This window comes from Cornus florida, unplaced genomic scaffold, assembly GCF_030987335.1.
Source record: "Cornus florida cultivar Cherokee Brave unplaced genomic scaffold, ASM3098733v1 CherokeeBrave_3.0.0_Hap2_Chr04, whole genome shotgun sequence".
Lineage (NCBI taxonomy): Eukaryota > Viridiplantae > Streptophyta > Magnoliopsida > Cornales > Cornaceae > Cornus > Cornus florida.
Genome location: NW_026775574.1, coordinates 105,189,616 through 105,214,918, shown reverse-complemented (window position 1 = coordinate 105,214,918; position 25,303 = coordinate 105,189,616). Strand labels below are relative to the sequence as shown.

At 34.7% G+C, this 25,303-nt stretch overlaps 2 protein-coding genes across 2 annotated transcripts; both read left to right on the top strand.

Annotated features, from left to right (window-relative positions):
• The first annotated feature begins 749 nt into the window (after window positions 1-749).
• Window positions 750-14,570, top strand: LOC132305507 (probable LRR receptor-like serine/threonine-protein kinase At1g56130). The gene is made up of 23 exons (XM_059803142.1): window positions 750-1,214; window positions 2,330-2,592; window positions 2,744-2,834; window positions 3,662-3,704; window positions 5,951-6,035; window positions 6,131-6,290; window positions 6,382-6,453; window positions 6,534-6,605; window positions 6,790-6,861; window positions 6,952-7,023; window positions 7,415-7,486; window positions 7,595-7,666; window positions 7,760-7,831; window positions 8,349-8,420; window positions 8,516-8,587; window positions 8,798-8,869; window positions 9,827-9,895; window positions 10,475-10,540; window positions 10,690-10,734; window positions 11,349-11,413; window positions 13,098-13,474; window positions 13,873-14,068; window positions 14,168-14,570. The coding sequence occupies exons 1-23, from the start codon at window positions 988-990 to the stop codon at window positions 14,341-14,343; spliced, it is 2,583 nt and encodes an 860-aa protein (XP_059659125.1). The 5' UTR covers window positions 750-987; the 3' UTR covers window positions 14,344-14,570.
• Window positions 14,571-15,326: 756 nt separating this feature from the next.
• Window positions 15,327-24,829, top strand: LOC132304482 (probable LRR receptor-like serine/threonine-protein kinase At1g56140). The gene is made up of 19 exons (XM_059802173.1): window positions 15,327-16,151; window positions 16,250-16,409; window positions 16,499-16,570; window positions 16,669-16,740; window positions 16,909-16,980; window positions 17,071-17,142; window positions 17,388-17,459; window positions 17,567-17,638; window positions 17,730-17,801; window positions 18,351-18,422; window positions 18,516-18,587; window positions 18,816-18,887; window positions 19,600-19,668; window positions 20,447-20,512; window positions 20,614-20,658; window positions 21,515-21,579; window positions 23,113-23,489; window positions 24,020-24,215; window positions 24,318-24,829. Exons 1-19 carry the CDS (start codon window positions 16,070-16,072, stop codon window positions 24,494-24,496), a joined length of 1,959 nt encoding a protein of 652 aa, XP_059658156.1. The 5' UTR covers window positions 15,327-16,069; the 3' UTR covers window positions 24,497-24,829.
• Window positions 24,830-25,303: the final 474 nt, after the last annotated feature.

The window sequence follows — 25,303 nt, the reverse complement described above, 5'->3', positions numbered from 1 at the left end:
ACATTATTCAATCATATTGTGAATCACCAAGGATGGTAGTTAATTCAATAATATCTCATCAACGCGTGTGAGTTTCTTGCTAAGAATATATATATATATATATATATTATAACTAGCAACCATCCCCTAATACGCAAGTGAAAAAATCTATAAAAAAAAAGAGAGAAAAAAACTGATCCCAATTAATTTAGTTAATTTACTTCCATATGACCCAATCGTATTGAAACAGGCAAGGTTTATATTTGCATGACAATGACTAGTAAGTAACAAATTGAGAGAGAAAAAATCGAATTTAAGATCTGGGACACTAAAAACCTTACATTTTATCACTTCGACAAAGTATACATTTCAACTCAGAATTAAAAAGAATAGGTAAAGTTGGTCAATATTTATATGAAGAATTAAATATTTTTTCTTCACACCAAAGAATTAAATTAACTACACCAGGATTTGTTTTGTGTGTGTGTGTGTGTGTGTGTGTGTGTGTGTGTGTGTGAGTGTGAAAGAGAGGTTGGTAAAAAATGGAAGTGGGGACACAGAGAAAATAGGTGTTGGGGTTAGGAGTGAAAGAAGGGAATGGGTCAAGCGGTCCTAACACGGTAAAGCATCAGTTCCTCACCTGTCCTCATCCCTGCCACACTTTTTCCCGACCCAACTACAATCTTGTCCCTGACTTCATCCTTTTCTATACCCGACATTAATGTTCCTTAAATTTTAACTTTCTCTCTCTACATCTCCCCCCCTTCTCTCTCTCTCTCTCTCTCACTATATATACACACACACATATATGTATATGTGTAATATTATAAATCAACTTCAAACAAACAAGCACTAGTGGTAGCTCCATATAAACTAGTGTGTACTTTAAGAAAGCTCTCGTCTAGTCTTGGCCCATTAATTTTCTTTTCTTTTGATCCATCATATATATATATATACACACACACACACACATATATATATTAATTTGTTTGTTGTGTATTGTTGGATATGGAGCTTCAATTGAGTTTGGCACTTCCAACCCAAAATCCAATGAAGGACGTCTACTACGTGAAAAAGAAACGCAGTGTGTATGAGGCGTTTGGATCACATGACAACGCCTCTGACAAAGTGTTGCTGCCTTTATTGCTGTGGAATGGCCAGCCAAACGAGGAAGAAGAAGATGATGATCCCAATGGACCAAACAAAAGAGTCACTACTGTTGTCAACTCTGACAAGTAAGTACTCGTAGTAGTTATTTGGATTTATTTATAAATATAATTTCAAAATATATATATATATATACACTATATAATCACCAAGATTACAAAGCTATATATATATATATATATATTTATGATAAAAGCGAATTGGATATTTATACAAGTTTTAACTAAACACCAAGATCGTAGATGTTTCTAGGAAAAAAAAAAAACACACACACACACACACACAATTTTTACATTACCTTCTTCGATCGAATTCTATTTTTTTTTTCTTCTCCTAATGAATTTCTATCAAATCTAACTAATTTTTCTCTCTTCTTATCATGTTCAATGTGTCCCTCTAGAATAAAGTTCAGAGTCTGGAAATCAATTTTAATTTTCAAATTTTATTTTTTCAAAGGCCCAAACCCAACCTGTTTAAGCCCAATGCTTAAATATCCTTGATGATGGGCCTTGAAGGTATAAGCCCGAAGATTTAGCTGTTCCGGTCGGTCCCAGCCTGAGTATTTTGGGGTCGGCCCAGCCCATTTTAGACCTCTTTCTTCTAGCTCCAAGTCACCAAATTCTTTCTCAAGTATTAATTTTTTTTTAAAAAAAAAACAAAAACAAAAACAAAAACAGAGCATTAATTTTATTTGTTAATGACCTAGTGGGACTCCACTGGTATCAGTCCTATTAACACTTGGGCACGGGGTTTACACTCAATATACTGAATATGTTTTGTGGAGACATTAAAAGTTCGTCCTACCATCCAATTGTACTACATCAGACAAGGACATTTTTGTACTCTCACATAAATAAAAAATGGACTGATACATAATTTTTACTGCATAATTCAATAAATATCAACTTTTAATGAATTTTAGTATTTTTGGTAAATTTTTAAAAATAATTTAATACATTTAAGTCGTCGTTTTCATTAAAAGCTTAATAATTTAGAGTTTTTATTAAATTAACGAGTAAAAATAGAAATTTACACTAAAGAAGTGATAATTTATGACATGAAACACATTATTACATAGAGAAAATTATGTATATATACATATATACATGTATTTGATTATGCATAATTCAATCCCATACCATATTGGCTACCCCATCTAACTCGTTGAATATTGAAATTGCAGTAGTATTAAGGGAGAGGAAAATCAGGTAGTGGGATGGCCACCAATAAAATCATGGAGGAAGAAGCTGTTATCTGATCATGACCATCAAGTTGGTCGGATCATGATCAATAATAATCGGACGGCTGAGAGGGGAAGAGGTGGATCAAACTCTATGTATGTGAAGGTGAAAATGGAGGGAGTGGCAATTGGGAGAAAAGTTGATCTAAGGCTTTATCACTCTTATGGGACACTTACAAACACCTTGATCACCATGTTTGCTAGATGTAAGTCCATTGATTCAATTATTCACACACACACGCACACACTAATGAGTGAATTTCATAAACCCATCTAAACACTATTGTCAATATATATATTCTAGGAAGTTTTGAAACAGAGTTTAACAGGGTTGGCTCTGTTTTTGTGTGTGCATAGACCAAAAAAGTGACAAAGATGGTGTCCGTTATACACTCACTTATCAAGATAAAGACGGAGATTGGCTGCTTGCAGGAGATGTTCCATGGCAGTACGTGTATATATATATATATATATTCTCCAGTCACTACTTACATGTTGATACACTACTTTTAGTTGATACAATCATATATATATATAGATATATACACACCATGACGCCAATATGTATATGGGATTGCATGAGACCATATACCAATTGGTGGGTTATCTAATTTGCGTTTAAGCATATGGAAATATTGAACAACAATTGAAATATAGGAATTAGTACATATAAATGATGTTAATGACTCATATTTATGAGTCAAAATCTCGTAATTTTGAAAAAATAAAATTGATCAAAATATTGACGTGAACATAAAAAAAACAATATTTATTTGTCAAAAAAGATTACTTTTAGGCATATAGGTACTACTTTTTGTGCTGCACAAAAAATTAGTATATGTGTGCACAAAAGTAGTACCTATGTGCACAAAAAATGATACCTCTATACCTAAAATAAAAGTGATATCTGATGACAAAAAATTGTTACCCGTGTGCACCAAAAATGGTACGCATGTGCCTAGAAGTTGTACCTTTTGGTAAATGAATAATGATTTTTCATGTCCACATTAATATTTTGGTTAATTTTATTTTTTTTTCCAAACTATAAGACTTTGATTTCATCAAATAGTAAATATGGGTTATTAACACCATTTATATGTAATAATTCCTTATATATATATATATATATATATATATGTTCAAACTGTCATAATAGGAGACTTATATCTCAAGAACATGCCATTTAAATATATACACATGCATACATATACTTAGTAGTTTGCTTACCGAAGATGGTATCTAAAATTGATGCTAAAATGATGATTTTTTTGGCAGAACATTCATCGAGTCCGTGCAGCGTATGGAGATACTCAGGAGTGCAGGATGATGGAGTTGCAGATCATAATTCGATCTACTTATTTACTACTTTTAGCAGGAGTTAATTGATAGTAATTAGCATGTATGAGTGATTGTAAAAAATAAGTTGTGTGCAGAGTAGCTTAAATGCTTGTGGTATTAGGGAGGAAACAAAAAAAATTTGCACCAGCTTGTTATTATCCTTACAGACTAGAGTTTGTGGAATGTATTTTAAACTGAATTTATATATAATCATGTTTGGCAAGTACCAAATAGCATCTCTTATACATAATAAGTATACAAAAATTTATTTTCCTTAGACTATGGAAACTTTAATACCTATGGAGTATTTCGGAGTTGTGATAGGAGTCCGAAAGTTGAGGCATGTAATGTATAGAATGACTTTATTATGATTAATCCCCACTCACATCAAATAGTCTGTTGACTCTGTTAGTATGAAAGTTGGACTATTTATCATATATATATATTTATAATTTGGAAGGCGAAGAAGTACTCATAGGGTACAATTATTCCTTTGGACCCGTTTGACATGCGCTTTATTTTAGGCATTTTGTTTTTGATTAAAACAGAAACAATATTTTTGTTGTAAGAGTGTTTTAAAAAAAAAAATAGGAAGCATGATTGAGAACAATGTTTTTCTGTGGAAATATCGGAAATAGAAACATGCATAGTTATAGTTTTGGGCCATGAACAGTTATCAAAATAAGAAAAAATATTTTTTTGGTGTTTTGATTATTGTCAACTATTCACGAAGTATTTTAGCACGTAAAATAAAACAAGCCGCACCAAATATACTTTTATTGTCAAAATAGACACTGTAGTTGTCCAAAAAAAAAAAAAAAAAACGCATGAAAAACGGGGTTTGAGTGTACATGACTTTAAAAATCAGCAGCTATCAATATCCCGAGACTTCACCAATTATCATTGCCACTTTACTCTCTAGTCACTGGAAACAAACCTTACCACTACATTGCATTTCTTCTTCACCTTCTTGATTGTTGAAGCAATTGGGATTGTGTCATTTCATTCCAAATTGTCTATTTTTAATGCTTAAACTTGAAATTTATATATTGGTGTTGATGCTGCTTTCAAACTGTTCGATAAAATTACCCAGAGAGGTCAGAGATATTTATATATTGGTGTCGATGCTGCTTTCAAACTATTTGATAAATTTACCCAGAGAAGTTTAGTCATTCAGAATTCGATGTTTGTTTGAAAATTTGGTTGTGGGAGTTCAACTTTGGATGGTATGGGAGCTTGGAATTCTGTCATGCTTGTTGGGATGTTCTTATTTTTTTGGGTGACTCCGAGGTAAGACCTCGTGTTGTACTCTTTTTTTTCAATTTTAAAATTCACACGGAATAGCTGAGTTGACATAAGATCTCTCAGAACATTATATAGAGGTTTTGTATTCAACACTTGGTGGTGTCAAGGCTAGTCCATGGTGGCTATGAATCAATTGCACATGTTCTTAGATCAAACAATAATGGACTTGATTAATTAAGTTCTATTCGGACCACACAGCCAAAGAAAAAAGAAAATTCCACAATGAGCATATGAATCCTACGTAGCTTATTAGTCCAATTCAATCCAATTTATTTTTCGGTTAATTTGAACTAAATTTCCTTCCATTGCGAAAAACAAAAAACAAATTTACCCTTTTTGTCTTTGTTGCACTAATTTGGGTTTATCCCATTGTCTGATCAGAAATCTAGATGTTGGTCCATCTGACCATTGGTATTTCTTTTTTGATGAAAGCAAATATGGGAGAGAGAGACAAACAGAAAGGACAAAAGGTTGCTATCCCTGTTATTGTCAAGGTCTATAAAAAAACATAAGAGAATGGTCGTTTACTTTAGAGTTTAAACTGAAACTGTCTAATAACTCAAATATAGAAAAGTGTGCAACATGTGTAGGTCTATTATCTATATGGTCCACATATTCAATTGCAATATGAACAGTATAGTCAAAGAAGTGCATTGAGCACTACCCAGAAAAAGAATTTAAAAATAATACATATATTTGTTGCCAAGAAAAATCTAACTTTCCTGGCTTTGTTTTATTGTTTTTTGGATAATACATATATTTGTTGCCAAGAAAAATCTAACTTTCCTGGCTTTGTTTTTTTGTTTTTTGGATGATACGAATCTTCATGTATTTTTATTACTAGTAGCCGGCCTAGTACTTCAATTACTTATAGTCAAGACTCTGTGTGTGTGTGTGTGTGTGTGTGTGTTTTGCAGGTGAGTTATGGGGATTTTGAGCTTCTCTTTCTTTGTTATCTCTATTTTTGAAATTGTAGCTGCACAACCAGCCACTGCTCCAGATGAAGGTCTCTCTCATATATCTATGCATTCATGTTTGTATTTATGTATATTAATTGAGGCTGGTGTATAGTTTCATTGTTTGCTTGTTTGTATTGTTCAGTGGCTGCTCTTAATAAGATGATAGCTGACTGGAATTTGAGTACAAAGTTAAATTTCACAATTGACCCCTGCACCAAGAATGCAACATGGGCAGCCGAGAATGCGAATCCCCAAATCATGTGTGACTACTGCACAGCAAACACCTGCCATGTTACCCATCTGTCAGTTTATCATCATCATCACCAACACTTTCTCAATTGTATCATTCTTGTTATATACTACAAGAAATTTTCTGATTCTAGTGTTGTTCAGGAAGATATATGCTTTGGACATTTCTGGTCTAATACCCACAGAACTATTTGTGCTAAAGGAACTGAGGGACTTGTAAGAGAACAACATCTTAAGCTTTTACTTGTCACTTCTACTTTTGATGATTGAATTAATGATCTTGAATCATGATGCAGGAATCTTGGTCAAAATGTACTAAGTGGGCCCATCCCTGCTGAAATTGGACAGTTATCTAATATGCAATACCTGTAATTACCACTTAAACCTTTTGAAACCCTACTATTCTTGGTTTTTTTTTTTTTTTTTTTTTTTTTTTTTTTTTTTTTTTGCAATGAACAAGTTGTTACAATCTTTGATCCACATTAGTTATTTTGAATATTTGGAGTTAACCCATTTTCACCATTGTGTTCTATATGTTGGGGATTGAAACAGGAGCCTAGGCATAAACAATCTGACTGGTCGAGTACCCCCCGAGCTAGGCAATCTCACCAAGTTGTTGTCTCTGTAAGCAAATATCTTTCTCCTTCACACATTTGATCATTTTGTAATTTTTCCCTTTTAGGGTCATTAATTTGATTTTCTTTCCTATTACAGAAGTTTTGGCTCGAACAATTTGAATGGACCCTTACCCACTGAGCTGGGAAAGTTAACCTTGTTACAGCAGTTGTAAGTAGTTTGTCAAAATTATATTGCATAAGTTCATGTTAATTGATTGAGGCTATGACCTTAAATAGAGCATAATGGAAACATGGTTGTTGTTGTTGCTGTATGTTTATTCCATCGGAAGTGTTTAAAAGACACTTCTAGGAAAACTATCCAATCTTTCTAATTTAGAGAAACATGATAAGGTTGGTGAATGGCTAAGATAGGTTAATTGGCTTGAAATTTGGTTCCGAAAAATTCTAGGGGGACTAATGAACCACAACAGGTTCAGACCAATTTTTATCATTCAGCTCATCAGTAAAAGGGGACGGGCCTTCTGAATATGTATTGTTTGACTATTCTGTTTCTCATTTTCTTGGTCATTATTCTGATTAATCATGTGTTGTTCATTCAGGTACATTGATAGCAGCGGAGTGAGTGGACCGATCCCATTAGAACTAGCAAATTTGAAATCCCTCGAGATTATGTACTTCTCTGTCACTATCTTTAAATAAATAATATGGTGATCTCTTAGTATCTTAGGGGTGATGGTTTGTACAGGAAATTTGGCTCAAATGTGTTTTTCTTGTTTCAGGTGGGCATTCGATAATCGTTTTACTGGAAAGCTTCCTGAATTCTTTGGAACTCTTACAGCTCTTAAGGACCTGTATGCATGACACTATGTTCTGTTTTACATTTGATGATGATTTTGTGGTTGTATTGTAACATATGTTGGCCGTTGCCTTTGTGTCATCAACAGGAGAATACATGGAACAATGCTTCAAGGCCCAATTCCGAATAGTTATGGTGCTCTAACAAAACTGGCTGACCTGTAAGGACCTGGAGTAGCTTTCTTAACATTTTTACTAATTTTATATAAAACAAGCGCATCACCGAAGGGCATGGCTTTTCCTTATTGGCTTCATATGAGTAATTCCACACTCTCCAGTGATTGGACTAAGAAAGCAAATAGGCTTATTGAACTGTGGAAATATTTTGGATTATTGTACTTCAAATTGATGTGTCCAAGAGTGAACATCCAATGAGAAAAAAGTACACAAACCATGCTACATGTTCCAATCAATGAAACTATTGTTGACCGTGATTACCAGCAACAGCATAATTTTATGGTTAAACAGAAAAATTTTGCGGTAATTTTTATTTAATCTTCACACATGAATTGAACTGAGTGGTCTGTTCTTATAGATATATCAGGCACTGGTTGTATCAACTGATATTCTTTAATTTTTCTCTTGCACATGTAAAATGAATTTAGGACCCAATTTGTGGAAATCCGATTAACTTTTTTAATTACAAGTTGCTTCTGATCTTCTCATGTTCTTATACAGGAGAATAGGTGATCTTAGTGAGGAAGATTCTTCGCTTAACTTCTTGGAGAACTTGACAAGTTTGTCAACACTGTAAGATTTTGCAACTCTCTCCCTCTCTCTCTCATAGTTTCTGTTCATTTTCAGTTATTTATTACAACTGACATACCAATTTATATTTGCTATAGATCCTTGAGAAACTCTCGAGTGGCTGGCCAACTCCCAGAAAAACTTGGCACCTTCTCGAATTTGCAATCCCTGTATGTTACCTCAACATTGAAGCAGCTCTATTCATGTTGATATCCTTGGAGTTGCTTTATGTCATTTCTTTTAGTCTTAGTTTGTTTCATTCTTCTTGTCCCCCCAATGGAGTTTGGCTTATATTTTCGTTTTTATTAGTCATCATCTTTTTTGTTTTTCAATACAAGCTATTGATTATGCTTCTTGTTGCAATATATTTATGACGAAAGGGACTTGAGCTTCAACAAGTTGACAGGTCAAATACCAAACTCATTCCAAGACTTTGCTTCACTACAATATTTGTAAGTTATTCATTATTTGGTAGTTTCTATACAGTTTTCTGATAAAGTTACAAAATCAGTAATATAATAGTACTACCCTAAACATGAGTATAAGATTACAACATAAACTTGAATACATCCAATTTTTCGAAAGAATTGTAATGAGTTAGTAAATGGTCCACTGGTCTCTGAGGCATAAAGTTAGCCAGAATGCACGGTTGAATAATAATTGAAAATTTAAAAATAATACCCTTTTTCAAAATTACTGCAGTTCCTCAACACTTCAGCAACCACCAGTCATGTAATTTCGGTATATAGTTGGCTTTTTTCTTGACTAAACAAGACAACACTTTGGGAGGATCAATAATTGGCAGAGATTTTCTTAATCAATGAGGATTGAAGCATTGTATTAGATAAAAATCATGATTAAACCGACTTTTAGGTTTTGCTCCATTTAGGAGACTAGATCCAGAAAATTGGTATGATTGACAACTGATGTAACAGCTCTCAAAGAGTGAAAATTTGCAATATTAGAACCTGTTATCTTCCAATATCATAGAAAAAATAAATTTTGTAGGAGGCAGCTTTCTGGGTTATTGGATTGATATCCATATTTCCTGTGCGGACTGATGATTTATTGGATTGATATCCATAGAAAAAAGAAAATTTTGTAGGAACCTTTTATCTGCCAATATCACAATAAAATGACATACAATGCATTGAATAATGAGAAACTCCTTTCCAAAGTTTCATTTTCGATTGATAAAGAGAATTATTGCTTCTGGATTCTTACGCTCTCAAATAGCATTTTTTTAACTGCCTTTCCCCTTCTTAAGCACCCCATTAAAAATGTTTTTGCATATGCATATAAACAACATGCATGTGTTCCTGTCTGGACTCATGATTTATTTAGTTTCATTATATTGTTATCAAGCTGTGCGATTATCCTCCATGAAAGATGCTTTTTATATATTGCAGATATCTCGGAAGTAATAACTTGAGTGGCGAGCTACCTCCAAATATTGTAACTCAGAAGCTTGTTGCCTTGTAAGTCCTGATCTCTGAATTTTGGATTCTGCTCCTTTTTTGAAATAGTTAAAAGGGATAGTTGCAATGTGCTGAACATGATCCCAAATGGAGCATAGGATGAGAATAAGAAAATCAAATCCAAGACAAATTTGCCTCAAACTTCCCAATTCTTTTTGCTATGCATTACCGTCGGATTTCATTTAATAAAAACAGAAATTGCACGAGCAAACTATTATAGGCAAAACATATATATGCCCAAAAGGGTTCAGAATATGTAGAAAAATAGTGGCAACTTTTTATCTTCCTTGGTGCACCTAAACAGGCCTCGCTAATGACTGCAAAATATCACCATAGGACTGATGTTCGGGTTAATAAATTTAAAAATCAGAATGTTGTTTGGACATGCGCGTGATGATACTTCTTGATGAATTTCATAATACCTGTGAAGAATTTTTGGTGGGTGGCAAGTGTAGTAGACCAATATCTGATGGCGACTCTATAAAGCCATCATAAAAAAATTTCATTCCCGTTTCTGGTTCTTTTCGCATTTCACTCATGCTTCTAACTCCATCCATTATCTATGTCACCATGTGGCAGAGATGTCTCCTTCAATTCCATCTCCGGAAATTTACCACAACATTCTGCCAAAGCAGGATTATCTGTGTAAGTTAATCTCTTCAAGCTTTACAAGCTCACCCTTGCATTAGTATTATCAAGTAAATAATTAATTTGGTGATGCCACTCTTGGAAACTGTAGTTAGCTTACCTTGTAAGTTTTCATGGTGCCAAAAACTAACTACTCTTTCTTTCAGCAATGTAGTTGGAACTTCCATCAATGCAGACAGTTTACTGGACGGGTAAGTTACCTCATAATCCTACTAGCCATGACCTCAACTACAGAGATTACTGTGGCACACTGGCACTATAATAGTTATGACTTTATGCACTTCAAAGTTCAAAGTGTTACTTCATATAGAAGTTTCATGCTAGAAATTATAGGCTTTATAGCTGTAGGTTACATGATTTTGACGTTTTTAACTAATTTTGTCCTTTGTTATTTATTGTGTGGTGAAAATCAGAGTATGTTCTTGGTTTCATGTATTGAATTTTTGAAATTGACAGAAGTGAAATAAAATAATTCTAATGAACATATAACAATCGCCAAGGTCTGCAAGTGAAAGTTTTGAACTAATTTTATTTGTTTCTTAGTTGCAACAGGTGGAATCTGTACCTTCTCTACCGAAAATATGTTCCAAAATATTCTTTGGTTGTTTACAAATGTTTTTCCCTCAAGTATCATGAGAATCTACTGGCCTTAATTTCCCTTTTGGGGTGCGCTATTGGAAGTTTTCATGTAATAAGGGTAGAGTTAGGACTAAATAAGAAGTTGTTTATCGAAAAATAGTCAAATCAGTTAACTAATCCCGGCACTTCTTTTGTAAAATTCCTTACTTAACATTGATTGGTGCAGGAAGACATCCGGGATGTTGCATTGCCTTCTAGACAATAACAAGTGCAGTAACAAAGTTCCAGCCAGTAAGTACATGCCCTTCTAAAAAGAAGGCTTCCTCAGACCAACTCACCCCATACTGTAATTTTTAAAGTTATTTTAAGTGATAACTTCAGAAGAATGACTTCTACCTTATTTTTTGCATAAACTGAATCACTTCAATTTCTGTTGCATACCATTTGAAACAGAATTTCGTTATCTATAATGGAGCCATAATGTGGAATGGAGTACCACAGTTGATTTTTAGCATTTGAAACAAAGGCACATGTCAAGACCCTAAGACATCTGTACCAAAAAAACATATTCATCTAATTTCAAATGCTATGTAACATGATAAACTGACTCGACTCCCGTTCAGTGCCTATGGGATGTCCAGAAAGTACTATATATATTAATAAGAGTTTCTAGGTCTTGTTCTTGAAAGTCATTTTGCTGCTCCAAGTTAGTCTTCCAAATTGCAGCTTCTGTTTTTGTGAGAGACTAGCAAGGTTCATATCTGTAATTGAAAAAATATTTCTGTGTGGAAACTGATTCCTGAATAAGTCACTCTTCTTCTTTTTTTTTTTCTTTTTCTTTCTTTCTTTCCACCCCGCAGCAAAAAGCACACCCACTCACCCACTTGCCCTCCCTTAGCATGGTAATTAATATATGGTAGAAAGAAACTTGTGATGAGCAAATTGTATCGTAAAAAAAGTTTACGCAATTATGCGTGATGTTTTTATCTTTTTTCCAACGAATGTCATCTTGTGCTTGCTATTGTTTTAATTCACATATTAGTCTTTCCAATAAATTAATTTATGTCATTCCCTAATTTTCTTACTAAGATTTCCTTCTTAACTGGAATTGGCAACTCTTTCAACAGGTATTCTTATTTTAGACAGCTAGTAGCACCATTTTTCTCATTTTGGCTGAAAATGGCATTTTTCATCTGTTGTATTTTCATGTTTTCTTTTATTACGGTGAACAATGCAATTTGTATTCCTAACTTGCTGAACCATGTTTGAAATATGTGTTTTATGTTTATCTTATTTTTCAACTGTCTAGAACTGAAAGGATGAAAGAAGGATAGTTTTTATTATGGGCGGTTAATTATAAGTGGGGATTAATTGTTTGAGTTGTTCCCAATACTTTCAAAAGCAAAAGTGGCATGAAAAAATGTATAGGAGTTAGTTTGATGAATGAGTTCAACTGCTAATATGGGAATTTAGATGCTGAAATTTCTAAGTACTCAAAATTTATTTATAAAAACAAGGTATGGTAATTCAATTCATGAGTTGATAACCTACCAAAAAGAGAAAATATATATATATATATATATATATATATATATATATCATGAGCTGATAAGCAGCTAAAAGGAAAGAGGTACAATCCATGATTGCTTGTGCAGTGGTAAACACTGGGCTATCAAGCAGGCCAAACCTGATAATGCCGGTTCGAGCCTAATGATGGCCATTTTGTGCAAATAATGCCAAAAGTTAGGGTTGTACCCAATTTATGTCTCCCAGCACCCCCAGATTAAGGGAACCATACAAGTTAATAGCTAATAAGTAGCAAACAAAAATAATAAATAATACAGAAAAAAAAAAAAAAAAAGGAAGGGGGAAGAAGTGTGATAATGTTCTATATAAGATGAATGTTTTTGTGGTGTTTCTTTCTAACTTTAAATTGATGTTGAAATTCCATTGGGTTTATTTATTTTCTTTGTAGCTTCATTTTCTATCAAATGTGGAGGCACAGAACAAGTATCTGCATCTGGCATCAGATTTGATGATGATTCAGAAACACTGGGGGCTGCCTCATTTTATGCTAGCTCTGATAATCAGTGGGCAGTAAGCAACACTGGGATTTTCATTTCTAACCCAAATGGACCTCGATATATAACAAATACAGATTCCCAAATAACAGAGACTTTAGAGTCTGAACTATATAAAACAGCCAGGATTTCGCCGAGCTCATTGAGGTACTATGGACTTGGTTTGAAGAATGGGAAATACAGCATTGACCTTCACTTTGCAGAGATCCAAATGGAAGACACTCGATCTTGGAAAGGTCTGGGGAGGCGCTTATTTGATGTTTACATTCAGGTACTTTGAAGTTACAACGCACAATATAGAAATGAATGGTATTGAACAAAATGATAAAACAAGATTCACGTAGCCGATCTCTACTAGTTTGGACAAAGCTTTATTGTCAAATTGAGTTTAAAAATAGGTCTGGGTATCTTTGTTTATCTAAGTATCAGAAAGACACGCCCAAATTGATTATCAAGTTCTCGGTTCTCCCCATCTAGCCTGGAACCACTTGAGCCGCGATTGTTATAACTATGCAATTACAAAGTGCCAAAAATGCCTAAATATTTGGATTCAGTAATTTGGAGTTCATGAATTTCCTTAATGCTGCTAATAATTTTCATACCATTTGTATTGTTCCTGTATCATTTTTGAGTTCATGAATTTCTTTGGTATGATCTTCCAACATAAAGGGCGAAAAGGTTCTTCAAGATTTCAACATTCAAGAAGAAGCAGGTGGATCCAAGCGAGCGTTGGTAAAAACATTTGAGGCAAACGTGACAAACACGATCATGGACATCCATTTCTTTTGGGCTGGGAGAGGCAGTTGCTGCATTCCATTTCAAAGCACATACGGACCTTTAGTGTCAGCCATCCATGTTTCTCAAGGTCCTAACTCACATCACATACTTCATCAGACTTTCATCTTCAATGTTTTAACAAACTTTTTACTGATTCTCATGCCCTGCCTTTTGATTATTTTTATAGTCTCCGATGGTTTGGGTTCTTCCAATCGCGACAAGAAACGCATAGGAAGATTTGTTGGAATAGCAGTTGGATGTGCAGCTGGGGTGATGATATTGTCTTCTGTATTCTACTTATGGTGGACGAAGTATTCTCAAGGACACACGCGAGTTGAGACAGACTCACCGAAGAAAGGATGATTCTTACGATGATCCCTTATAAATTTATGGTGATTATAAACTTATTATGTTATCTCCTTCATCAGAATTAAAAACAATGTCTGCTTGAAGTGGTCTTGTTTTGAAAGTGTATGCCATTGGTCTGTACTCCCTGTACTGTAGTTGAATCAGATCCGAATACCACATTGGCCTGATGTATTAACAATTGTATAGTTAATAAGGTAGTAATTCAAGGTTCTCTTGTGATATTCTTGGTTTGTTGCTTTTTTTCTTGCTCTCTTTATACCACGTCGACTGCACTCATATTCATGGAAATGTTTTCTTTAAGTATATGTTGAAATGATTTTCAGTGAAACCATTCAAAATGTCAAAACATCCTTTTCAATATTTTGGTTTTTAAGATTTAAGTTCTATATGTCATTCATCCAAGTCAGTTTTTAACCGTGTTTTTTTTTTTTTTTTTTCCCCCTAAACCCAATTTAGTGCTTTAACCATATTCTTAGACTCCATTCCTGGCTCTTCCTTGCCTCATCTGTTCGCTGTATAACTCTCCCTTCAGCTCTATCAAATCTCAATGTCCAACGGTTATTACCCAGTGGCCTGGTTGGTAGAGCGCTCAACTCCTCGAGTGGGTGTTCAGTCCCCCTCCCACTTGCACCGACAACTTGACAAGAATTCATGATTACTATGAAATGCTAAATTTCATGAAAATATTTATGTTCCATTTTTTAGAACTGAATTAGCCTCTTAAAATTGAAATTGGAGGAAATTTGCACTTGATTCAGTTATCTATAACAATTTTTTGTTTTCAAAGAACTAAAAATTAGAGTTCTAAAAAATCATTAAAATTATAATAATAATAACCATTGAGCTGTTAGATTTCAAGATTTATTTATTTTTTAAAAATTTTGGGAGGGAAAGGGGGAGAAGTTAAAGTGATTCTTGAGTGAATCACTTGTAACGATAAAAAAACGTAATTTTCGCTAGCTGTCACAAAAAGTTGCTTATTCATCTTTGCTTTGCTAGCTGTTGGAATAAGTTTGGCAACCATATGTGAACTATATATATTGGTCATTCAGTTCAGCCTCTCTCTATAATCATCTATATATATGGCTGAGAATGTCATTGTCAACTTCAATCCAGGAACAACAAAGTCTGGATGTTTAAAGAGGGCTTGGTCTATTATGCAACGATTGTGTGTGTGTGTGTGTGTATATATATGTATGTATGTATGTATGTATGCCCCCATGTACTTTAATTTGGAAATTCTTGATCGATTAAAGCCACACCAGAGAAGTTTAGTCATCCTATAAAGCTTCACAATATTGGGGTTGAAGCTTCAAACTGTTTGATATAATTACCCAGAGAAGTTTAGTCATTCAGAACTCAATGCCAAGCATTGACTGACTAATAATGATGTTGGGATGTTATTATTTTCTTACCCTTTTTGTCTTTGTTGCGCTAATTTGGTCCATCTGTTGATTGGGTAAAAATTTGTTATGACTTTTATTGTCACAGTTTATGATAAATGAAGACAATTGTAGTTTGCTTTCAACTGAAACTGTCAAAAATAGAAGACTTTGCAACATGCATAGAAAAGTTGTACTGTGTCATGTGATACAACATAGAAAAATCCAACTTCCATCTTTGTTTTGTTGTTGGCCTAGTCCGTCAATTCCTTGTAGTCAAGACTCTCTCTGTGTATGTGTGTGTGTGTGTCTTTGTGTGTGTGTTTTGCTGGTGAGTTATGGGGATTTTGAGCTTCTCTTTCTTTGTTCTCTGTATGTTTGAAATTGTAGCTGCACAACCAGTCACTCCTCCAGATGAAGGTCTCTCTCTTATATCTATGCATTTATGTTTTTTTATACATGTAATTATGTTTATAAAAGTAGGTTAGATTCATTGTTTGCTTGTTTGTTTTGTTCAGTGGCTGCTCTCAATAAGACGTTAGATTCCTGGAGTTTGAGAATAAGTTCAAATTTCAACGTTGACCCCTGCACCCAGAATGCACCATGGGCAGCCGAGAATGCAAATCCCCGAATCGTTTGTGATAACTGCACAGAAACCACCTGCCATATTACCCTTCTGTCAGTTTATCATCATCATCGCCGCCATTCTCTTAATTGTATCATTCTTGTTATACTCTAAGAAAATTTCTGATTCTAATTTTCTTCAGGTGGGTAAATGCTTTGGACATTTCTGGTGAAATACCCAAAGAACTATTTGTGCTGAAGGAACTGAAGGACTTGTAAGACATCAACATCTATTTGTGCTGAAGGACTTGTAAGAACTATTTTTCACTTCTAGTTTTGATGATTGAATCCGTGATCTTCAATCATGATGCAGGAATATTGGTCAGAATTTTTTAAGTGGCCCTATCCCTGCTGAAATTGGGCAGTTTTCTAATTTGCAATACCTGTAACTCAAATCTTTGATGATTGAATCCGTGATCTTCTTTTTCACTTCTAGTTTGTTTTTTTTGGTCATTGAACCAGTTGTTACAATCTTTTATCCACATTACTTAATTTGAAGATTTGGAGTCAACACATTTTCACGATTGTGTTCTATTATTGAGAATTGCAACAGGGGCCTAAACACAAATAATCTGACTGGTCGCATTCCCCCTGAGCTAGGCAATCTCACCAAGTTGATTTCTCTGTAAGAAAATATCTTTATCCTTCACATATTCAATCATTGCCTAATTTTTCCCTTTTAGGTCCATTAGTTTGAGTTTCTTTCTTGTTACAGAAGTTTTAGCAAGAACAATTTCCATGGACCCTTACCCACTGAGCTGGGAAATTTAACCTTCTTAGAGCAGCTGTAAGTAGTTGATCGAAATTAAATTGCATATTTTCATTCCATCATAACTGTTCAAAAAGACACTTCTTGGAAAACTAGCCAAGCTTTCTAATTTAGATAAACATGATAAGGTTGGTGGATGGCCAAGATAGGTTAATTGGCTTGGATTTTTGTTCCAGAAAATTCTAGGGGGACTAATGAACCACAACAAGTTCAGACCATTTTCGTGGTCATTAATTCTGATTAATGACGTGTTGTTCATTCAGGTACATCGGTAGCAGTGGAGTGAGTGGACCGATCCCATTAGAACTATCAAATCTGAAATCCCTCCAGATTCTGTACTTCTTTGTCACTACCTTTAATTAAATATATGGTGATCTCTTAGTATCTTAGGTTTGATGGTTTATACAGGTCATTTGGCTCAAATTTGTTATTCTTGTTTCAGGTGGGCATTTGATAATCTTTTAACTGGAAAGCTTCCTGAATTCTTTGGAACTTTTACAGCTCTCAAGGACCTGTATGCAACACTATGTTCAGTTTTACATTTCATGATAATTTTGTTGTTGTATTGAAACATATGTTGGCCATTGCCCTTGTGTCATCAACAGGAGAGTTCAAGGAACAAAGCTCGAAGGCCCAATTCCGAATAGCTATGGTGCTCTAACAAAACTGGAGAATCTGTAAGGTCATGTAGTAGCTTTCTTAACATTTTACTAATCTTTTATAAGACAAGCGCATCACCGAAGGGCATGGCTTTTAATTCCTTCTTTGCTTCATATGAATGATTCCACACTCTCAAGTAATTGTACTAAGAAAGCTAATAGACATATTGAATTGTGGAAATATTTTAAATTATTGTACTTCAAATTGATGCCTTCATGAGTGAACATCCAGTGAGAAAAAACTACACAAACCATGCTACATGTTCCAATTAAGTGGAATCTTCAGTTCTTAAACTGCCATGTTGCTGTGTGTACTGCAACTACTGTTGTCCGTGATTGGCACCAGCATAATTTTATAATTAAACAGAAATTTTTTGCTGTAATTTTTAATTTAATCTTCACATATGAATTGAACTGAGTGGTATATTCTTATAGCTATGTCAGGCTGATATTCTCTGAATTTTCTCTTGCTCATGAAAAATGACTATAGGATCCAATTCACAGGAAATCCGATTAACTTTTTCAATAACAAGTCAAGGCTTCTTATCTTTTTATGTTCTTGTACAGGAGAATAGGTGATCTTGGTGAGGAAGATTCTTCGCTTAATTTCTTGGAGAACCTGACAAATTTGTCAATACTGTAAGATTTTGTACAACTCTCTCTCTCTCTCATAATTTCTGTTCATTTTCAGTTTTAGTGTACAACTGACATAACAATTTATATTTGCTATAGATCCTTGAGAAACTGTCGAGTGGCTGGCCAACTCCCGGAAAAACTTAGCACCTTCTCGAACTTGCGACTCCTGTGTGTTACCTCAACATTGAATCAGCTCTATATTATATATGTTGATATCCTTGGAGTTGCTCTATGTCATTTCTGTTAGTCATAGTTTGTTTCATTCTTCTTGTCATTCAGAAGAAGGCCTCCATGGAGATTGGCTTATATTTTCATTTTCATTAGTCATCATCTTTTTAGCTTTTCAATATTAAGCTTCTGACTCTGCCTGTTGTTGGAATACCATTATGATGACAGGGATTTGAGCTTCAACAAGTTGACAGGTCAAATACCAAACTCATTCCAAGACTTTGCTTCACTACAATATTTGTGAGTTATTCAATTTTTGGTAATTTTTATACAGTTTTCTGATAAAGTCACAAAATCAGCCCCAAAATAGAACTATACGGAGCCCTTCCGAATGACCTATAATATAATCTACTACACTAGCCCATATACATGGCTTACATACGTGGCTCAACATTCTTGAAAACAATCCAGTCGGGGGTCTGGAGGAGAATAGGCCATTCAATCTTGTGAACTAATCGAGACTGAAATTGGAAAAAGAGATATGAACAGAGGGGAATAACCAATCAAACAAGTATAAAGATAATTGGCAGAGAGTGAAAATTTTCAATATTAGAATTAGTGCATCTGGATTCTCATGCCCTCGAATGGCAATTTTCAATCGCCTTTCCCCTTCTTAAGTGCACCATTAAAAATGTTTATCTGTCTGGTACATATATACATTCGCTGGCCAAAAACTTATATGTATAGTAAGCTTCAACACCCTATGTTGATCATACCTACACCAAATGCTGGGAGAAACGGAATATAGACTGGCCTAGCATTTGTATTATTTTGCACAAAATATCGACTTTCATGCTCAAACACATGTTCTTATGCTTGTCTACCCAAGCTTTTGCATAGGCATAGCTACAACATGCATGTGTTCGTGTGTGGACTGATGATTTATTTAGTTCCGTTCTGTTATCGAGCTGTGTGATTATCCTCCATGAAAGATGCTCTTTTTATATCACAGATTTCTCGGAAGCAATGACTTGAGCGGCGAGCTACCTCCAAATATTATAAATCAGAAGCTTGTTGCATTGTAAGTCATGACCTCTGAATTTGGATTGCTCTTCTTTCTAGATTATATGGACAAAGTTGATGGAAATTATCTTGTCAATTTGAATGATTAAAGGGATAGTTGCATTTTGCGGAACATGATCCCAAATCGAGCAAAGGATGAGAATAAGAAATTCAACTCCAAGACAAAATAGCCTCAAATTTCCCAACTTTTTTTCTTTTCTGCTATGCATTACCCTTGGACTTCATTTAATGAAAACAAAAATTGCATGAGAAACTATTGTAGGCAAAACATATATATGCCCAAAAGATTTGGGAATATGCAGAAAAATAGCGGCAACTTTCTTTCTTCCTTGGTGGACCTAAACAGGCCTCGCTAACGCATGTAAATCATGACCAAGGCACTGGTATTCTGGTTAATAAAGTTAAATATCAGAATGTGTTTTGGACGTTAGCATGAAGATACTTCTTAATGAATTTCATAATACCTGTGCAGAATTTTTGGTGGGTGATAAGTTTAGTATGACAATATCTGCTCCAATGAGCTACAAGAAACCCACCCAAAATTCTTTGAAAAGTTGGTAATGTGAGAATAAAAATGATGGGGACTATAAAGCAAGCATGACACAATTCAGCTACAAGAAACCCGCTTGAATTTCTTTAAAAAGTTAAAACATGACTATAAAAATGATGGGGACTCTATAGAGCCAGCATAATGTTATGCATTCCCATTTCTGCTTCTTTTAGAAGTTCACTCATGCTTCTAACTTCATCCATTATTCTGTGTCACTATGCGGCAGAGATGTCTCCTTCAATTCCATCTCTGGAAATTTACCACAACATTCTTCCAAAGCAGGATTATCTGTGTAAGTATTAGTATTATTAAGTAATAATTAATTTGGTCATGCCACCTTGGAACCCGTTCGTGGTGCCATTGTTCTGAAAAACTAACTACTCTTTCTTTCAGCAATGTAGTCGGAACTTCCATCAATGCAGACGGTTTACTGGACGAGTAAGATACTTCATAATCCTAGCAGCCATGACCTCAACTGCTGAGATTACTGTGGCACTTTAATAGTTATTGGCCTTTTGCACTTCAAAGTTCAAAGTGTTACTTCATATAGAAGTTCCATGCTAAAAAATAGCTATACATTACATGATTTTGAAGTTTTTAACTAATTTTGTCCTTTATTATTTACCGTGTAGTGAACATTAGAATAATATTGAATTATTTTCTTGATTTCTTGTATTGTAATTTTGAAATTGACAGAAGTGAAATAAAATAATTCTAATGATGCCAAGGTCTACAAGTGAAAGCTTTGAACTAGTTGTATTTGATTTCTTAGTTGCAACAGATGGAATATGTATCTTTTCTACTGGAAATCTGTTCCAAAATTTTCTTTGGTTGTTTGCAAATGACGAGCAAGTTACCTCATAATCCTAGCAGCCATGACCTCAACTGCAGAGATTACTGTGGCACTATAATAGTTATTGGCTTTTTGCACTTCAAAGTTCAAAGTGTTACGGTACTTTATATAGAAGTTTCATGCTAAAAAAAAAAAAAAAAAAGCTTTAAATTACACGATTTTGAAGTTTTTAACTAATTTTTTCCTTTAGTATGTACCGTGTAGCAAACATTATAATAATATTGAATTATTTACTTGATTTCATGTATTGGCAAGTATGATGAGAATCTTCTAGCCATAACTTCCCTTTGGGGTGCCTTGTTGGAAGTTTTCATGTAATTAGGGTAGAGTAAGGACTAAATAAAAAGTTGTCCTAAAAATAGTCATATCGGTAAAGTAGTGGTTTCTCTCGGCGCTTCTTTTTTGTGAATTTCCTAACTTCCTTAACAATGATTGGTGCAGGAAAACATCCATGATGTTGAATTGCCTCCAAGACAATAACAAGTGCAGCAACAGAGTTCCGGCCAGTAAGTACATGCCTTTCTGAAAAGAAGGATTCCTCGGACTTGAACTTACCCAATACTGTAAATTTTTAATTATGTTAAGTGACAGCTTCAGGAAGAATGACTTCTAACTTATTTTTTGCATAAACTGAATCACTTCAATGTATGTTGCATAGCATTTGAAACAGAATTATTTCTAAAATGGAGTACCACAGATGATTTTTAGCATTTGAAACGGAGACATTTCTCAAGACCCTAGGACGTCCATATGAATAACGGATTCATCTAATTTCAAATGCTATGTAACATGACAAACTGATTTGACTTCCATTCAGTTCCTATAGGATGTCCTGAAAACAACCCATAAATTAATAAAAGTTTGTAGGTCTTGTTCTTGCAAGTCATTCTGCTGCTCTAAGTTAGTCTTCCAAATTGCAGCTTCTCCTGTTTTTGTGAGAGACTAGCAAGATTCATATCTGTAATTGAAGAAGGGGAAAGAATGGTTGATAATTTTCATCATCATCATCCTTGTCTTAATCCCTTATGAATGGGGTCGGCCACATGAATTCTCTTTTTCCATTCTTTCTATTACAAGCCATCTCTCCTCTAATATTGAACTTTGTAAAATCATTTCTAATGATTTCATCCCATGTTAATTTCGGGCGCCCTGTCCACCTCCTACCCTCTATGCAAATTAACCTTCCTCTTCTCATTGGCGAATCTATAGATCTTCCATGTATGTGTCCATACCACCTAAGTCTACTATCTCAAATCTTATCAGTTATCACTAAAAGGTGCCACACCTAATTTCTCCCTCACATTTTGGTTTGTAACCCACTAACCCCTTCTCTTCTAGTGGGTCCTATCATGCATCTTAACCTCCTTATTTCAGCTACATGAATTCATTTTTCTAGCTTCTGTTTTAAAGTCCAACACTCTGTGCCATATAAGTTAGTTGGCCTAATAATTGTTCTATAAAATTTTCCTTTTAGTCTATATGGCTTGGTTTATCACACAAAACGCAACTAGCTTGCCTCCATTTTGTCCAACCTGGGCCAATTCTACTAGTTATATCACTATCTATCTCACCATCTTTTTTGTATTAATGACCCTAAATACCGAAAGTGTGCACTTTGGATAATTCTTTGATTTTGAAGTGTAATCATTACCTCGTTAATATCCGATTCTGCACTAAATTTTCATTCTCTATATTAATACCCTTGTAGGATAAATCCACATTTTATTCTTTCTGCAGACAATTTTGGAAGTCCTCGATGGGATGGGGAGTGATCCATCTTCCCAATAACCATTTTAGGGTTTTAGTTATACTAACCCTTAACCCTTTTGATTTTAACATGTTTCTCCACCTTCCTAGTTTAATTAATTGCTAAGTTTTCTTTAGAAGTGTCCAGTAGTAGTATGTCATCGGCAAACAACATGCACGAAAGGATGTTATCTTGTTGATAATGTTTATGTAAGATAAATGTTTTCCTGGTGTACCTTTCTTACTTTAAATTGATGTTGAAATTCCATTGGGTTTGTTTATTTTCTTTGTAGCTTCATTTTCTATCAAATGTGGAGGCACGGAACAAGTATCTGTATCTAGCATCATATTTGGTGATGATTCAGAAACACTGGGAGCTGCCTCATTGTATGCTAGCTCTGATAATCAGTGGGCAGTAAGCAACACCGGGATCTTCATTAAGAACCCAAATGAACTTCAATATATAGCAAAGACAGGTTTCCATATAACAGAGACTTCAGAGTCTGAACTATATAAAACAGCCAGGATTTCACCTACCTCGTTGAGGTACTATGGACTTGGTTTGAAGAATGGGAAATACAGCATTGAGCTTCACTTTGCAGAGATCCAAATGGATGACTCTCGGTCTTGGAAAGGTCTGGGGAGGCGCTTATTTGATGTTTACATTCAGGTACTTTGAAATCACAGCGCACAATAGTACTAAATAGCCTTGTTTATCCAAATGTCAAAAAGACACTCAAATTCGGGCCCAAACTGATTACAAAAGCAGAAAGACTCTCCTGAGTCCTCTACTATATATATTTGAAATGTTTTGCTTCCTTTGTACAGCATGTGCCGTGTTTTACCCACCTGGTTTGCTTCTTCAACTTTTCCTTACTTATGGATGATCTTTGCTATGCAATTCTTAAACTTCACACTATTCTTGCTTCAATAGCTTTTTGAATCAGTGAGACACCTTAATGAAATGGCAGCCGCTCCCACTTTTTCCCACAAACCATAAGCCATTTGATTTCTGTGTTCTTGTATTAGGAATCCAAAGGAAAATGAGATAAATTTATGAAACGGCAGCATATATAACACTACAAAAAGACTTTTTGTAGTTTTTCTCTAGTGATTTTGTTGTCGCACTCTTGTTTTTTCAACTGATTAATTTCATATCTTTTGTGCCTATTTTCTTCGGTATGATCTTGCTACGTGAAGGGCGAAAGGGTTCTTCAAGATTTCAACATTCAAAAAGAAGCAGGTGGATCCCATCGAGCATTGGTAAGAACATTTGAGGCAAACGTGACGAACACAGTCATGGACATCCATTTCTTTTGGGCTGGGAGAGGCACATGCTGCATTCCATTTTATAGCACATATGGACCTTTAGTGTCAGCTATCCATGTTTCTCAAGGTTCTAAATCAAACCACACAGTCCATCAGTCTCTCATCTTCCATAATTAGTTTAACTAACTTTTTACTGTTTTTCATGCCCTGCCTTTTGATCTTTTTGTAGAGTCCAATGATTTTGGTTCTTCCAACCGCGACAAAAAAGACGTTGGAAAAATTGTTGGAATATCAGTTGGATGTTCAGCTGGGGTGATAATAATGTCTGCTGTAAGTTACTTATGGTGGAAGAAGTATACTCGAGGACACAAGCAGCAAGTTGATACGAACTCACCCCGGGAAGGATAATTCTTATGATGGCCCCTTCTGCGGGTGTGATAATAGACTTATTATGGTATCTCCTTCACCATCAACAGTTGCAGGGTTAATAAGGTGCCAATTCAAGGTTCTTCATGTGATATTCTCGGTTTGTTTTGCTTTTCTTGCTCTCTTTATCCCACATCGACTGCACTCGTGTTCATGAGACTATTTCTTAAAAGTATTAGTTGACATGATTTTCAGTGAAACCATTTAGAATGTCAAAGCAAATGTTCAAAATTTTGATTTTGAAGATTTTATATGTCATTCATCCAAGTGTGTTTTTGATACTTAATTGATTGATGAAATCATAAATTTCTATGATTTTTTTGTGTTTCCAGTTAACACCAGGGCTGGCCCTGGCCGTAGGCGACGGCCTCCAATTTGGGCCCCAAAATTTGTATTACTAATGCCTCTCAAAATTTTGTATTACTGATGTCTCTCAAAATTTTGGACCTCACATTCGCTTAGAATCTCATAAAATATTGTGCCTCTCAAAGCCGGTTGGCGGTTAACACTGTCCAAATATGCTATGAATTGTGGTACTTTTTGTTCCTAGAGTCACTTCTGTTGTTGTATTCATTCTACTAGTTGATCATGCTAGTCAACCCATGGCTATTTATTTATTTTTTGGTTGCCATTTTGGAACGAATGATGTTACCCTTCCTTTGCCCTATGATCTTGAAAGCTTAAATACTCAGATTCTTAGCCTATCATTGCGCTTTTCGCAACTGTTCATAGGAGTTCTGGTTCTATTTTATTGGTTTGGTGGATATGGGAATATTTTGATATTTGTCC